At 43.9% G+C, this 14,997-nt stretch overlaps 1 protein-coding gene across 1 annotated transcript in view; it reads left to right on the forward strand.

Moving 5' to 3' along the window:
• MYRIP (myosin VIIA and Rab interacting protein) overlaps window positions 1–14,997 on the forward strand; it is a 390,058-nt gene that overhangs the window by 292,918 nt on the left and 82,143 nt on the right. The window contains exons 4-6 of the mRNA XM_074986085.1: window positions 766–902; window positions 4,142–4,222; window positions 13,940–14,037. Coding sequence (XP_074842186.1) covers window positions 766–902; window positions 4,142–4,222; window positions 13,940–14,037 — 316 coding nt within the window. The remainder of the gene's footprint in view (window positions 1–765; window positions 903–4,141; window positions 4,223–13,939; window positions 14,038–14,997) is intronic.

A 14,997-nucleotide genomic window follows, 5' to 3' on the forward strand; every position in this document is an offset into this window, starting at 1 on the left:
TGATGTTTTCTCCCACCTCCCAACTCTTTTGGGGCATAGATGCTAAATATGGTTTCCATATGGATATAGGGGAAGAGTGTCTTCACGTTGTCTTTTGGCTTGTTCTCACAGTTCTTACTCTGACACATTCCAGTATGATGGTCCTTTCACATTACTTAGTAAATGGAGAGTGTGGGCCAAGCTGCAACTTTGAACATTTCCCACCCATTTTTATTCCCTTGCAATGAGCTCTTTTGTGTAAATGGTTGTGTAGTGATGTATGTTTATGGAAAATAATTTTTTTGGAAATCTTGATCAAAGAGGAAAGGAGAGCGCTGCATACCTTTTAATGCTTTAACTCGCTGCAGAAAGAATATTTATAAGTCCATGTAAATATTAAAAATTTTTAAAACTGCAGATTTATATGTTCTGTAGTATTACAGATGGCCTTTCAAAATATGTTCAGTACATATGTTAAAATATAGAATCAGTTATTCTGGTATGGTAACAACACAAGTTACTTCTGTAATCAGAATGATCTTCAGCTACATTTCTGGCACTTATTTTGCTGTAAAACCAGACCTTTTCAAACTAAAACCAAGCACTAGGGTCCCTAAACAAAAATATTGTGCAATAAGACTTTTGATTTAAAAGAGGCCCAGTAGAATAATCTTTAAGAAAAACAAGGTAGAGTCATTTGTTTTCATTGGATATAGAATAATTTGTTTTCATTGGATGTCGAATAAATATAAGCATTCTGAAATGTTACTTATTTGTTCTCTTTAGACTCCTGAGGACCCAGTCATTGGAGTGGTATTACAATAATGTGAAAAGTCGCTTCAAGCGTTTTGGTAGTGCCAAAGTCCTGAAGAATCTGTACAGAAAACACAGATTGGAGAGTGGCGCTTGTTCTGAAATAAAAGGTACTGTACAGTTTCAGTGTCTTATAGGCTGAGCCACATAACTCACCTGACAGACCTGATCAGAGTTCTGAGAGGCTTTCTGAGGGGAAAATGACAAAAGAACTACAGTGGGGGAATAAAAGGAGCTAAATATCTAGACAAGAGTTGGACTAGATTTGAACTGTTTCTGTTTAGATACTCTACAAGACAAAATTCTGCTCTTGGATCCACAGAGAAAACCTCGGCTCATTTCTGCTCCCCATGATTGAGCTTAGCACTCTGAGAGTTCACTGTAGATAGTGAATGGGAACAGAATTTTGGAGTTAATGACTAATGAAGGCCAAATCCTGCACTCCATACATCAGTTGGAGTTTTGCCTGTTCACCACAGAATTTTACCCCATGTGAGTTGCAGCAGCAGGTAATATTTTAAGTGGGAAGAATGTGGACAAGTGCAGAGTCCTGTACTGAGAAGTGAAGAATCCCAAGCACTGCTATAGTCTGGAGACTGACTGGCTAAGCGGCAGTTATGCAGAAAAGTACCTCGGTATTACAGTTGATGAGAAGCTGAGTATGAGTCAACAGTGTGCCTGAGTTGCAAAGAAGGCTAACGGCATACTGGGCTGCCATAGTAAGAGTACAGCTGGCAGATCAATGGAAGTGATTATTACCCTGTATTTGGCACTGGTGAGGCCGTATCTGAAGTACTGTGCCCAATTTTGGGGCCACCAGGACAGAAAGAATGTTGGCAAATTGGAGAGAGTCCACGAGAGGGCAACAATAATATTTAGGGCACTGGGGCTCATGTCTTCTGAGAAGAGGTGGAGGGAACTGGGCTTATTTAGTCTACAGAAGCATGCATGGAGAGGGGTTGATAACAGCCTTCGACTACCTGAATGAGGGTTGCAGAGAGGGGCCAGGCTATTTTCAGTGGTGGCAAATGTCCAAATGAGGAGCAGTAGTCTCAACTGTCAGTGGGAGGGATGTCTAGGTTGAGTTTTAGGTAAAAGTATTTTAGTAGTAGCATTGGGGGTGGGTGAACCTAGGGTTGGAAGAGGCTAACCCCACACCCTGTTCCTTCTGCCTGAGGCCCCCTATGGGAGTCAAGACCTACCCACTGTAGGAGCAGGCCCCCAGTCTACCTCCAGTCCCAAGGGGTGGCATGCAGCCCCAACCTCCTTGGCCTTGAATCATGAGGAGGGTTGGCAGCCAGTGGTCCCAACCTTCCAGGCCTTGGAGCAGTGGGAGGGTAGAAAGCCCCAGCATTCCTGAGCTTGGGGAGGATGGGCAGCCCCAGCATCAGTACAGCTGAAGCCCAAGCAGTCCTGGTGGTGGGAGCAGCACTGAAGTGGGGTGTCCTAGAGGCAGAGTATGGGCAGGCCCACAACTGTCAATTTGGGAACACGCTGCTTTTCCCTGCCTCTGATACCTGCCACCTGTGACTAGGAAGGTGGTGAAGCACTGGGATGAGTGACGTAGAGGTGGTGGAACCACCATCCTTCGAGGTTTTAAAGGCCAGGACTGAAAAAGCCCTGGCTAGAATGAATCAGTTGTGGTTGGTCATGCTTTGAAGTGAGGGTTGTGTTCGAGGACATCCTGAAGTCTTTTCCAACACTAATCTTCTATGGCTAAGAAAGGTAATCAATTTAATATCAATATCAGACTTAGGGAATGAGATTGATTTCTTCACTAACTATGGAGAGATGATGCATCTCCCTAAGAAACCAGTAATTGAAGATATTCAGTGAGTTTGTGGACAGGGCTTTCTTGCTGTCATGCTGGACCATTTACTGTACAGTAGATGTCTGACAAGTCACAAACTTAATATCCACAAATTCAATTATTTGTGAGCAGCTGAGTGGCTGCTTCCCCTGGGCAGGAGTGCCGGCAGCTGCCGCTTCCCTCAGGTGCTGAGCAGGAGTGCCAGCAGCCACTGCTTCCTCTGGGGCCCCAGACAGGAGCACCGGCAGCTGCCACTTCCCCCTGGGGCCCGGACAGGTGTGCCAGCAGCCGCCCCTCCCCCCAGGATCCCAGACAGGAGCACCGGCAGCTGGGCTCCAGGTGGAAGCCAAATTTGTGAAATTCAGCATTCGCAAGGGTTCTCAACATGGAACCCTCGTGAATGTTAAGACCCTACTGTAATTGATTAGGAAATGATTCAGAAGCAGAACCAGCTTAACCTTTCTGAAATTACTTGCCTCCGCTGAACAAAATTCTGTTGGAATCTGTAGAGTTTGTGTGTTCTATATTTTTATCTTTTTTTTCCTCTTTTCTTTTTCTCTTTTTCTTTCTTTCCTCCCTCCCACCCACCCACCGCAAACCAAAACCAACCAAACAAAAGTAATAGAAAGTCTGTGTACACCTGGGTGAAGACACCTCTTACTGGCTTTTTGATGCTACTTAGAAGTCCATGAGCCAGCCTTGTGGGTCGAACAGTAGAATGCTGTCGTAAAAGGTTCCATTTTGACAGATTATTTTTATCTTCTTACCAATTTTATTTAAATAGAATGAAAAAAATAAAGATGGGCATGCGACATTTAGTAGGTGAGATGCAAGTGGAACAAAATAATTAACTTAAATACATGCAGAAAATAAAAATGTCAGAAGCCTGATCCAGCAAAACTTTAGGCATGTAGGCATTCCTTATTCTCAAAAATAATCTAACTGAATTATGCCTTTACACAGGACTGCTGTGATGAGTAAGACCATGCAGGGTACATAAGTAAGGATGTGCAGGATATAGGAGACCTTTCTGAAGAATCCTCAGCATCTAAATGTCATTGCTAACTTCCTTTTTCTATTTTCTGTGTGACTGTATGATAACCCTCTTGTTTCGTTCGAAGATAAATACAGGTTTAAATGTCTGGGTTTGTTTTATTTATATGGTAGTGGCCTTTAAAATCCAGGATGTGTTTCAAGCCCCAAATGTCATGTTAAAAGCAAACTTACTGCACTGCCTTTCATTTTACAAGTTCTCCATTTAAGTAACTTCATCTTCTCTCTCATTTCACCAGTAGTTTTCTCCACACATAGTTCACAAGCCCTGTTTGAGAAATCTTTCATATACAAGCAATATCATATTGTGTAACCACTGAAATTCAAACAGAAATTTTCAGACTCTTCCTTTATTTGTGTGTGTGTGTGTGTGTGTGTGTGTATATAGGGTAGTTAGAAATGCCACTACTTTCTGAAAGAATACTTTAACCTAACAGCGCATTAAGTATTCATACATAATATGTGTTGTGCTTTCTCTTTGAGCAGAAGGAGGCTTTATTGAAGGAAGCATAGACAATGAAGGAAGCATTTCTGGCAGTGACTCTACCTTTTACAGGCAGACAGAAGGTAACTCTACTTAAAATTCAGTTGTACTAAAACTGAGATGTTACTGATTGAGTTATGTTCAATAAATAGCTTACAGTACTGGAGAGTCTCCAGATCACATTGGTACCTGGTGATAAAAAGTTTACAGGATCACTAATCTTTTAGCTAAAATTTGCAGTAAATTACCAGTGGTTCCCAGGGCAAATTGCTGTGGTTCCCAGGGCAAATACTAGACCAGGAGTCAGCAACCATTCCAAGGTGGAGTGCTGAAATTTGACCTTTTTGACTTCTATATATGGTCCAAGTGCTGGTGATACTTTTGAAAGTCACTAATAGTCCTACTTACAACAGCTTAATTAATAAATAAATTTGGATGCAGAGCTTTACCATTTAGACAGAGGTTGGTAGCATTAGCTGGTCTTCTGTTACTTCACAGGTGGCGTGGCTTTGAGCAAGCTCCTACCTGAATGTGGGAGGAGGAGCGGGGCTGAGCTTCCACCTTGCGTGCTGATGAACAGCAACTCAAGTGCCATTTTCGACACTCGTGCCAAGGGTTGTTGGGCCCGGTGCTAGATTTCATCTATTTTGCATCTTGGCTATCATGCGTTCACTTCAATATGATTTCCTTAATACTATACACACTGGCTGGGTCTACACAGCGCAGCTTTCTTGGCAGATCCATGCTAATGAGCCCCTTGAAATTGCAAATGGCTGCTCACTAGCGTGGTCCCACGGTTCATTAGCGTAGCTGCATGAGAGCTTAGTGTCAGCAGAGGGAGGGTGCTGGCAGTAAAGAGGCTGTGTGGACGTTCCCCTGTTGGCAAAAAGCCCCGCTATCACCAGACCCTTATGTCGTGCTCTCGCGCAGCTATGCTAACGATTCGTGGGACCATGCTAATGAGCAGCCATTTGCAATTTCGAGGCTGCTCATTAGCATGGATCTGCCGGGAAAGCTGCTCCATGTAGACCCAGCCGCCATGTTCAGAGTTTGTTCTCTCTCACGCATGATTTTCCCCTAATGCTCACAACACACTTGTTCTTCTTTGAGTGGTCCCCGTGGGCGCTCCACAATAGGTGTCAGGCTCGCCCGGCGCCGCAGATCGGAAATCTTCCAGCAGTTTCTCTTGGATTGCGCCCACCTGCGCGCCCCCGGCCGCATGCACGATCCGGTCCCCGCCAGTTCCTTCTCAACCGCCATCGGCTGCAGACGGAATCCACTCAGGCTAAGGCCAGAGTCAGATTACTTAGTGGTTTTTTTCCACGTGTAATTTGTTGTTTTCGGTTATTAAACAAAAAAAAAAAAAAGGGGGAGAGAAAGCAAAGACAAAGAGAATATCAGCAAAAAAAAAAAAAGTGTCACCAGTACTGCTCCAGGGCAGGAGTGGGGTGGGGGTCCCTGGTCATGTTTTCATGGAAGGGCTACCCACTTTACACGTCCTCTGCAGCGCTTATCCGCAAGGTCTTGCACAAAGCCAGAAGGGAGAGAGCTCGCATGATACTCATAGTCCCGCTTGGGATCGGCAGCAATGGTTTCCCTTGCTTCTGCGCATGTCGGACCGCCCACCGCTCCCTCTACCGGTGGCGCCGGACTTACTCACGCGGGCTCGAGGGTCCATAGTGCACCCGCACCCTCAGGGTCTGCACCTACAAGCATGGCTAATCCATGGCTTAGCTCCTTAAAGAGCACATGTATGGAGGGAGCACAACAAGTCCTGGAATGTAGCCTAAGGACCTCCACCAGGAGGACTCACAAGCAGAAATGGACTCGATTCACAGCCTGGTGTTCCGCCAAGCAGTTAGCTCCCCTTGACGTTCCTATACCTGTAATACTAGAATACTTATTGGACCTCAAGAGAGGCGGGCTTTCTCTATCCTCGCTAAAGGTCCACCTCGCCGCTATATCAGCCTTTCGGCATACGGAGGAAGGGCCCACGGTATTCGCCCATCCTATCGTTACCAGGTTCTTGAAGGGGCTGGTAAACCTGTACCCACACTCAGAAACCGCTTCCGCTATCGTGGAATTTGGACTTGGTGCTCAGCACGCTATCGGGTCCACCTTTTTGACCCATTAGCCACAGTTCCCATACGTCTCCTTACGATAAAAACAACCTTCCTCCTTGCAACTACGTCAGCCCGCAGGGTGAGTGAGCTCACGGCAGTGATGGCAATGCCGCACTGCACAGTATTCTCAAAGGAGGCGGTAACCTTAAGGCTGCACCCAGCCTTTGTTCCAAAAGTCTCTTTGGAGTTCCGTCTTAACGAGCCAATAGTTTTACCCTCGTTTTACCTGGAGCCTCACAGCTCCGGCAAGGAGGCACACCTGCATCTCCTAGATGTGAGGAGGGCGTTGGTCTTCTACACAGACAGAACTAAGTCCTTCCGGAAAACGGACAGGCTTCTAGTCTCTCTTGCTCCCGGGTCAAAAGGAGAAGGTCTCTTCCCGGAGAATCTCAAAGCACATTGTGTCCTGTATAAAAATGTGCTTCGAACTTCGAAAGACTCCTTTGCTGGCCCCGCCCAGGGCTCACTCCACCAGGGCGGTGGCGGCGTCAACAGCCTTCTTCAAGGGCATCGCGTTAACATACATCTGTAGAGCGGCAACCTGGTCATCCTATGACACCTTCGCCAAGCATTATGCCCTGCCTCGTGTATTCTAAGAGGATACCTGTCTGTCGACAGCAGTTCTCTCGGGGGCAAGCCGCACATAAACCGATTACCCACCTCCTTACTTGGGTTACTGCTGGGTAGTCACCTTTTGTGGAGCACCCACGGGGACCACTCGAAGAAGAAAAAGAAGTTACTCACCTGTAGTAACGATGGTTCTTCGAGATGTGTCCCCGTGGGTGCTCCACCACCCGCCCATCCTCCCCCGCTTTGGATCTCTGTCTAGTGTTTTTCAGGAGCATCTGAGGCGGTGGGTCAAGGAACTGGTGGGGACCGAATCGTGCACGCGGCCGGGGGCGCGCAGGGGGGCGGCGCGCACCAGCACATGCACGATCCGGGAGAAACTGCTGGAAGACTTCCAATCTGCGGCGCCGGGCGAGCCCAACACCTATTGTGGAGCACCCACGGGGACACATCTCGAAGAGCCATCGTTACTACAGGTGAGTAACTTCTCTTTTTTCACACAGTTGTCAGCTAAATTCTGTTGCAAGCATTCCTCTCAGAATATCTACCCCACTAAAGTATGCACGTCATTGGTCTGCCTAAATGTACTTTATAAAACTGCTGTTTTTTCTATTTAAAGTTATAAGTTACCTATTATTTAAGTTTAGAAAGTTAGTTTCCTCCTTCAGTATGGTACTTTTAGGGAAATGTCTATACTGCTGGGCAGTTCAGATTGCGGAGGGGTGTGTGAATTTTAGCCCACTCTAATTCTGAAGCACTAAAACTCTGCTGTGCGGATGCTACAGGCATGAACTAAAAGCTGCCTACTATGCATTATTGGAACCCTATTTGAAGACATGATTAATGAATGCCTGTAAAGGGTTAAACACAGAGAGAGTGGGTTCTCTGGGGGAGGAGCCAGGTGAGCCAATGTTGGGAAGAGAGGGATATTTTTTTATTTATTTGAAACAGTTGCGTGCTGAGAGAGTCTTTATTTTGTGGCTGGAGCAGGGAGAGATCAGTATGCTTGATGAATCCAGTAAATATCCTGGCCACATCATAATCCAGGCGCATAGATGTGTAAGTAGTTTAGTTAGACGCAATCAGGTTTTTTAATTATGGGTTTGGTATGGGATTTTCTAGGCTGGTTGATGTATTTCCCTGTTACTCTGTAACTTCTGAGCTGAATCCCAAGGAAGTAATCCTCTGTGCTCTAACCTTGATTATCTTTTTAGTTGTTTTTGCAACATCAAGCAACCAAGTATGCTATATCATCTTCCTGGTATATTTTTTCTTTTGTTTTATTAATAAATTCAATTTTTAAGGTAATAATTTGATCCCTATGTCCTAAGGAAAGGTCTGTATATTTTCATGCCTAGACCAAAGGGCCAGCTATCAGATTACGTCTCAATTTCTTCTCTTTGATTCCAAGTCTCAACTAAAGAAGGGTTAAGAGCTTGGGGTTACCCTACAGGGAGATATCCAAATGTGTCTCCCTGGGCTAAAAGGGGAGATTCCTCACTTGTTGATGAAGGCACTACCCCCCCAGGTCAATGAATCTGTGACGTTGGAGAGCTTTTTTAAGAAGAGCCTATATAGGTAAAATATTTTCAAGGTGTGTATAATATTTACATGGTGTATATTATTAAGGAAATCATACTGAAGTGAATGCATGATAGGCAGGATGCAAAACAGATGAAATCTAGCACTCGGCTCAGCAACCCTTGGCACAAGGGCCAAAAATGGCACTCAAGCCACTTTTTGTCAGCACATGAGGTGGGAGCTCAGCACTCACTTTCTGCACTCAGCGTGTCAGAGTGGGCATCAGCCCTGACAGAAGAGGCCTAAGTTAATATGAACCAGGAACTTTTTAGTTCCTGCCCTTGAAGTCCCCGTGGAGGATTTACAGCACAGTGCTTTGGTGAGCAGTGCAGTCACACCAGCGTAATCTGAACTGCGGGGCACGAGAGACATGCCATAGATATATAGTATAGAAATGGATACAAATCACCCAATGTTTTTCTGTCTATGAAGATGTTTATGCTAATAGTCATCACTATAGTTCTGAGAGCCAAACTGCATGTCCAATGACATAGGGAAGGATAGGAGAGAGAGGTCCTGGAGGCCAAATGTAGGCTTTTGGAAGATATTTAAGTCTAGGACTGTCATGATAGACTTTTCTGTAGTGCTTCCACTTCCACATGCTGAACCATTTAAGCAGAACTGGAGGGTATCAATGTGCGGAGGAGAGGATGATGATTGAAGGAGCAATTCAAGTTTATTGGGAAGAGGGTAAACTTATGGGTCAGGAGGAGTCTGTACAGAAAGGATAGATTCCAGCTAAACCAAATGGGAACCAGTTTGCTGGCACATAAAATTGAAAAGGTTGTAAAGGAATTTTTAAACTGAGAGTGGGGGGAAGTCGACAGGTGCAGATAGGAGGAGCGCACAGTTCAGATAGATTTCTCTTGGTTAGAAGTTATTGAAGAGGATACTCTATATCATAGTAAAGAGAAGAGGATAGAAGTTAATAAAGTACAGGTAGGAAATGAAAAGAAACAGTCAAACAAAAAAGTCCCATTACATCACATGAAGGCAGGCAACTAAATACTTAAAAGTTGTATAAGTTCTAGTATACAAATGCAGGAAGTCTACGACTATGTCTACACTATGAGATGAATTTGATTTTTAATAAATTCGATATTTTAACCTCATTCTTATGAATTCAAATTTGTGTCCACAAACCTTCTTGAAATTCAACCCATCATTTTTCCATGTTGAGTTTCCGCATCCCCATTGCTCTGTGCAAGGTTGACAGCATGAGCAGTGCATTGTGGGTACCTATCCCACAGTGCCTTAGCCCCGGTTGCTTGTGGATGTTTCATGTTAGAACCCCAGAATCCAAAGCACTGTCCCAGAATTCAGAGCATCCAGTAACACAATTCAGACCTCCCACAAACCCACCCAGGTTCCCTGTGCCTTGCGTCCTCTGTGGACATTAGTGTAGTGGCAGGCAGCTATGTTGTCAGCCCTGTCCACCTCCACCCTATTCCGTCAGCTGCACATCCACTGCAGACATTGGCGTAGTGGTGGGCAGCTGTGCCTACAGCCTTCCGCCAAACCTACCCGGGTTCCCTGTGTCAGCCCTGCCTGATTACATCAGCCGTGCGTCTGGACCTTTATATTTGCAGGCCTGCGTGCTGCAAAATTCTAATTCAATCAAAAATTTCCTGGCTTCCTGTGACCGTCTTCCTGTCCACCTGAACAGAGAGCAGCAGAGAAGGAAGTGGCCATACATGGAGGGTCGTTGCGTAGCTTTGTAGGATACATACGGGACATTTCTGGAGGCTAATAAATTCATATTAAAGACATGGCACTTCCACGCTAGCCTTTATTCAAAATTTTAAATTCAAAATTGATGCTGTACCCATCCGGTAATATTGACATTTTGTTATCGGCATTAGGGCTCACTGATTCGAGCTAATGGTGTTTATAGTGAAGATGGTGACGTTTTCATACCAAGCTAATGCCGTTAAATTCAGTTTTATCTCATAGTGTAGACACAGCCTAAATGATTAAATGGATGAACTTGAATTTTGATATTAAATGAGGATGATGAGATAAGCCTGATATTAAATGAGGATGATGATATAAGAGTGTAACAGTAGGACTGTGCTACTGACCAGAATGGTGATGGTGACCGTGGAGTACTCAGGGGCTGTGTCTACACTACCACCTTCCTTCGAAGGAAGGATGGTAATTAGGGTGTTGGAAGTTTACTAGTGAAGTGCTGCTTTGCATAGGGAGCACTTCATTAAGCAAATCCAACCCCCCCCCCCCACACAGCAACTCCGAAGTTTTAAACTTCGAAGTACCGGCATGCGTCCAGCCGCTGCTCACCCGCTGGTACTTCAAAGTGCCGGGGCAACTCCAAAGTCCATTTACTCCTCAAAATTCGAAGTTTAAAACTTCGATGTTGAGGGTGGGGAATTTGCTTAATGAAGTCCTGCCTATGCACAGCAGCACTTCATTAGTAAACTCCCAACACCCTAATTACCATCCTTCCTTCAAAGGAAGGTGGTAGTGTAGACAAGTCCAGGGAGATTGGACAGGTTACGAACACGGAAAGTCAGTAATAATGGGGGATTTCCTTTCCAACTGTCCCCATATTGAGTGGGAACATATCACCTCAGGATATCATACAGAGATACCATTTAACAACTGTTGCCTGGAGAAGTTAGTCCTGGAACACATAAGGAGAGAGGCAGTCCTTGATTAGGCTTAACTGGAGCACAGGATCTGGTCCAAGAGGTGCATATAGCTGAATTGCTGGGTAACAGTGACTATAATGTGATTAAATGTAACATCCTTTTGGAGGACAAATACCAGCGAAACCCACCACAGTAGCATTTAACTTCAGAAATTGGAACTGAACATGAAAATTGAGAAAGCTAGTGAAACAGAAATTAAAAGGGACAGTCAAGAGTGAAATGCCTGCAAGCATTTAAAAATTAAAAGTCAAACCCAACTGAGGAAAATAGAATGGAACATAAACTCTGACAAGTCAAGTGTAAGAGTATCATTAGGCAGTCCAAAACAGCATTTGAAGCACAAATAACAGAAGACAGAAAAGCTAACAGCAAATTTTATTTAAAGTACATCAGAAGCAGGAAACTCCCAGTCAGTGGGGCTGTTGGATGGTTAAAGTTCTGAAGGAGCACTCAGAGACAACAAGGCCATTGCAGAGAAGCTAAATTAATTCTTTGATTTGGTCTTCACTGCAGAAGATGTGAAGAAGATCGTTACACCCGAGTCATTCTTTATAGACGACAAATCTGAGAAACTGCCTCAGATTGAGGTGTCAGTAGAGGAGGTTTCAAAACAAATTGATAAATTTCATACTAAGTAGTCAATAGAAACAGATGGTATTCACCCAAGAGCTCAAAAGTAATTCAAACATGAAACTGCAAAATTACCAACTGCTGTACTTAAGCTATCCCTTAAATTGGTCACTTTTCCAGATGACTGTAGGATAGCTCATGTAATCCTGATTTTTTAAAAAGAAAAAAAAAGGCTCCAGAGGTGATCGAGACAACTACAAGTTGGTGACCCTAACTTCAGTACCAGGGTACTTGGTTGAAACAATAGAATTATCGGATGCATAGATGAACATGATACATTGGAGAAGTATCAATACACCGTTTGTAAAGGGAAATCATGCTGCCCCAATCTATTAGAATTCTCTGAGGTGATGAACAAACATGTAGACAAGGATGAGCTAGTGGATATTGTGTACCTTGGCTTTCAGAAATCTTTTGACAAGGTCCCTAACCAAAGGCTTTAACCAAATTGAACTGTCATGCAATAAAGGGGATGGTCTTCTTTATGGATCAATAACTGGCTAAAATATATAAAATGAAGCGCAGGAATAAACGGTCAGTTTTCACTGAGAAGTAAGTAGGGCACCTCCACTGCAAAGATCTGTATTAAAACCAGTGCTGGTCAACACATTCAAAAGTGATCCGCAAAAGAGGGTAAACAGACGAGTGAGTTGTCAAAGTCTCCAGACAATATAAAATTGCTCAAGATAATTAAGTGAAGAGTTACAAAATTATCTCACAAAAATTGGGTGACCAGGCGACAAAATGGCAGAGGAAATGCTATGTTGATAAATGCAAATAATGCACAATGGAAAACATCCCAACTCTACATAAAAATGGGGTTTAAACTAGCTGTTACCACTCAGAAAGAGATCTTGGAGTCACTTTGGCTGGCTTGAAAAAATCTACTCAGAATGCAGCAACAGTCAAAAAAAAAAACCAAAAGCCTAACAATGTTACGAACCATTTGAGAAGGACTAGATAACCTACTGTTTATTTTAGAGAATTGGTGCATCTGTCTGGCTCTGTGCTCTTCCGTCTGTGAGTCCATTTGTTCAAGAACTCTCCTAAACGGTAAGAGCTAAGGTCACCCAATTTGGTATACAGCTTCCTCTTATCCTAACTGAAAGCAGGTCAGGGTTTGACTGTGCCAGGACTCTGGGATGTGCATGGCATGTGATTGTTTTGCTCAAACAGAAAGAGAAGGGTGTGAAAGTAGGGACATTTATACTCATGAATGAATGACCACAGGGGCAACAAGGTGGGAAGTAACCACCAGGGGATAATAAGCACCTTGGCTTCGGGGAGCAGCCACTGGCTGGCAGCAGGGCTCCCGCCACCCCAGCGTGCCCCATAGAACAGCTGCTGGACACCATGTGGCACCTGCTGCCCTGGGCTATGTGGTCCCTCTCACTCAAGCTGACTAGAAGCTGTGCAACCCATGCCCCCTCCTCAAGCCCCCTGTGTGGGGCTGGCCCCAGGCAGCACTTGGTTAATCTTCTAGTAAGCAGCACAAATGATAAGGGGTATGGAAGAGCTTCTTTCTGTATGAGGACAGGAGAGATTAAAAAGACTCAGACTGTTCAGCTGAGAGAAGAAAAGACTAAGAAGGGATATGCTAGAGGTCTATGAAATCACTATAATAGAGTGGAGAAAGTGAATAGTAAAGTGTCGCTTACCCCTTCTTGTAATAAAAGAATCTGCTGTCACCTGATGAGATTAATTGACAGCAGGTTTAAAACAAACAGAAGGACCTACTTCTTCAGAGAACACACAGCCAGCCTCTGGAACTCATTCCCAGCAGAAATGTGAAGGCTAAAAGTACAACTGGTTCCAAATGGAATAAGAGAAATTCATCAAGTCCACTAAAGGCCATTAGCCAAGAAAGTCAGAGACACAACTTCATGCTTTGGTTGTCCTGAACATGTGACTGCCAGCATTTGGAAGTGAACAGTGGGGGATGGCTCTCCCTTTCTCTCGCTCAATAATTGCCCCATTCTTTTAATTCCCTTGGAAATATCTGGCCTCAGCCACTATGGGAAGACAGCATTTAGGGCAGGTGGCTGATTGATCTGATCCAGTATGGCCATTCTTATGCTCCTATGCCTCTTGATCAGCTTGGGATGCGGGTCTGGCTCTGCATTTCTGCAGTAGATGATAACAAAACACTAGAATTGCTGAAGCTGAAGAACCTTGGTCTGAATTTTGCAAATCAGCATAAACATGTATATTCTATTTGCTCTTTGACTAGGACATAGTATGATGGATACCCTAGCTGTGGCCTTACGTGTGGCAGAAGAAGCAGTAGAAGAAGCCATTTCCAAGGCAGAGACATATAGTGAAAGCCTGGTAAAAATATATATATATAAAAAAATAACGTTCAGCTGGTTCTATCTATCGATCTATCTATCTAATTTTTTCTTCATTCAAGTAGTAGTGGTAAGGGGAGAGGAAATCAAAGAAATTATCTTAGTGCATTAGCTAAAAGAGTTGTGTGCTGTTTCTCTGGAAGTGATTAACAAGATAACATGCATGTTCCATTTCAGAAATACAGGTTAGTCAGACAAAGAAAAGCTTTATCTGGCATGCTGAAAGAAAGAGAGGGGGTGGTCAGTTAATTGAATACTCTGGCTGTGAGTTATACTTCGTCAATTTAATACCAATTTTCAAAGAATTAAAATACAATAACATGAATGAAGTATAAAATATTGTACAGGTACTCACCAGTCCAGTAGTAGTACTGCACTGCAGAGTGGCTGATTTCTTGAAGCACTTATGTGTACGTAGGTGAAGTTTTCTGTGTAGTAGGTTATCTTAGGACACTACATATCACTATGGGCAGTGCATGATATATACCCAAATCACTAAAAATACCCATAATTTAATCTTTGATGATTCCAAAGGCACTTCAGGATCTTGCCGTGCCTCAGGGTCATCATTATCAGCACGAATTATCATTGTAGCTGTAGAACGTGTAGGAGATGAGGCTGAATGTGTCATGACCCTATGACACACCCTGGAAGATGCTTTTTAAACTCGGTTCCTGATTTCAGCTTGTTTTCTTGTCTTCTGCCTCCTTTGCATAAAAGTTGAGTGCAGAATATACTAGCTCCAGTTACTAGTTTGCAAATTTGTATTGGGAAATCTCAGAAATGCTGATTAATTGAGCTTTCTGGTTAAATGAGTGTCAGAGAACAGAGCTTTTACTGAACTTGCATTCAGTTCTTTCTGCATAAAAAGCCAAGTAGGATGTTACTTGTTTCTCTTTTTCTGTTGATCTTGTGAAAACACCACTCATCTGTGATTCTG

This window comes from Carettochelys insculpta, chromosome 2, assembly GCF_033958435.1.
Source record: "Carettochelys insculpta isolate YL-2023 chromosome 2, ASM3395843v1, whole genome shotgun sequence".
NCBI classification, from domain to species: Eukaryota; Metazoa; Chordata; order Testudines; family Carettochelyidae; genus Carettochelys; species Carettochelys insculpta.